Genomic DNA, 1076 nt, shown 5'->3' on the forward strand with positions numbered 1-1076 from the left:
ACACACTACGTTGGCTGTTAATACACATCAATATTTTAAAATAATGCATTAAGCCACTTGTCTACATCAGCCCAGCCTATATGGAAAGGGAAGCAGTGAATAAAATTGGAGTAGCCTAAGCTTGCATTCAGTTAGTCAATAAATGACAATAATGTTATTTTGCCAGCCATAACCATGTAAGTATTGGCTCCTGAACTTGCTTTTTAAGCTGTAAGCCAGGGTTTCTTTTGTTAGCTGGTGTCTACTATGGGCAAGTTTCAGAAGCTACATGCATCGTTTACAGTATTGTATCCATCTATTCCCATTCTGTGATTGCATCAACAAAAATCATAACTACAATGTATAGCTAAGTGATTTAAATGTACAAATTACAAACGTGTACCATCTATCTCTTCTTCTGGAGTAGGCAGACTCTTTACTTCAGCAGCAACATCGCTTCTTTCTACATCCTCAAGTGCTTCTATCAGCTTTTCCCTTGTAGCAGTACCAGTCTTTAACCAGTGAACTATCATGTCTTTACGGCATATATCTATTTGATGTAAAGAATTAAAATGAATTAGCTTCAATTCTTCATTTTTAATTCCAAGGAATATTCCCAGAGTCTCCCATTCATTGACTATCTTATTGATAGCTGTCAGTATAACAGGAGCATGAGACTCATCTGTAAATAAATACACACATTATCTATTAATAATAATACTAACACATTCACTCACTTAATACAGAACCTTCTGGTAAAATATCTGGATCTGTAACAATAAAAAATTAATAATACTTTAATTAAGTAATTAAATTACCATAAATTGGGAAATTAAAAATAATTGTTGTAAATAAATTTGGTAATCTTATTATTCGCTGTAGAAAATATTTTGTGTGTCAAAATTTTGTTGGTCACTTTAACCACAAAAATATTTTAACAACGAAAATTTCCCAATTTATGGTATTAGGTGTTTGCATAGATCTTTGCTATTATCATCATTCCCTATTTCTATTTCATAATAACGATAGTACCACATGGGCTAAGAAAGTGTTTGGTAGGAAGATAAAGGAAATAGGAAACTCAATTTATACTCTAG

General features: G+C 32.2%; 1 protein-coding gene across 1 annotated transcript; it reads right to left on the bottom strand.

The window, feature by feature from the left end:
• Positions 1-382: 382 nt before the first annotated feature.
• Positions 383-749, bottom strand: LOC109592313 (uncharacterized; the record flags this gene model as incomplete). Its single annotated transcript, XM_020007795.1, has 2 exons — positions 383-661; positions 717-749. Coding segments are annotated over 2 exons (312 nt in total), but the record flags the coding sequence as incomplete, so codon positions are not given.
• Between the last annotated feature and the right edge of the window lie 327 nt (positions 750-1076).

This window comes from Amphimedon queenslandica, unplaced genomic scaffold (assembly GCF_000090795.2).
Source record: "Amphimedon queenslandica unplaced genomic scaffold, v1.1 AMPQUscaffold_5635_Cont22398, whole genome shotgun sequence".
Classification (NCBI taxonomy): Eukaryota; Metazoa; Porifera; class Demospongiae; order Haplosclerida; family Niphatidae; genus Amphimedon; species Amphimedon queenslandica.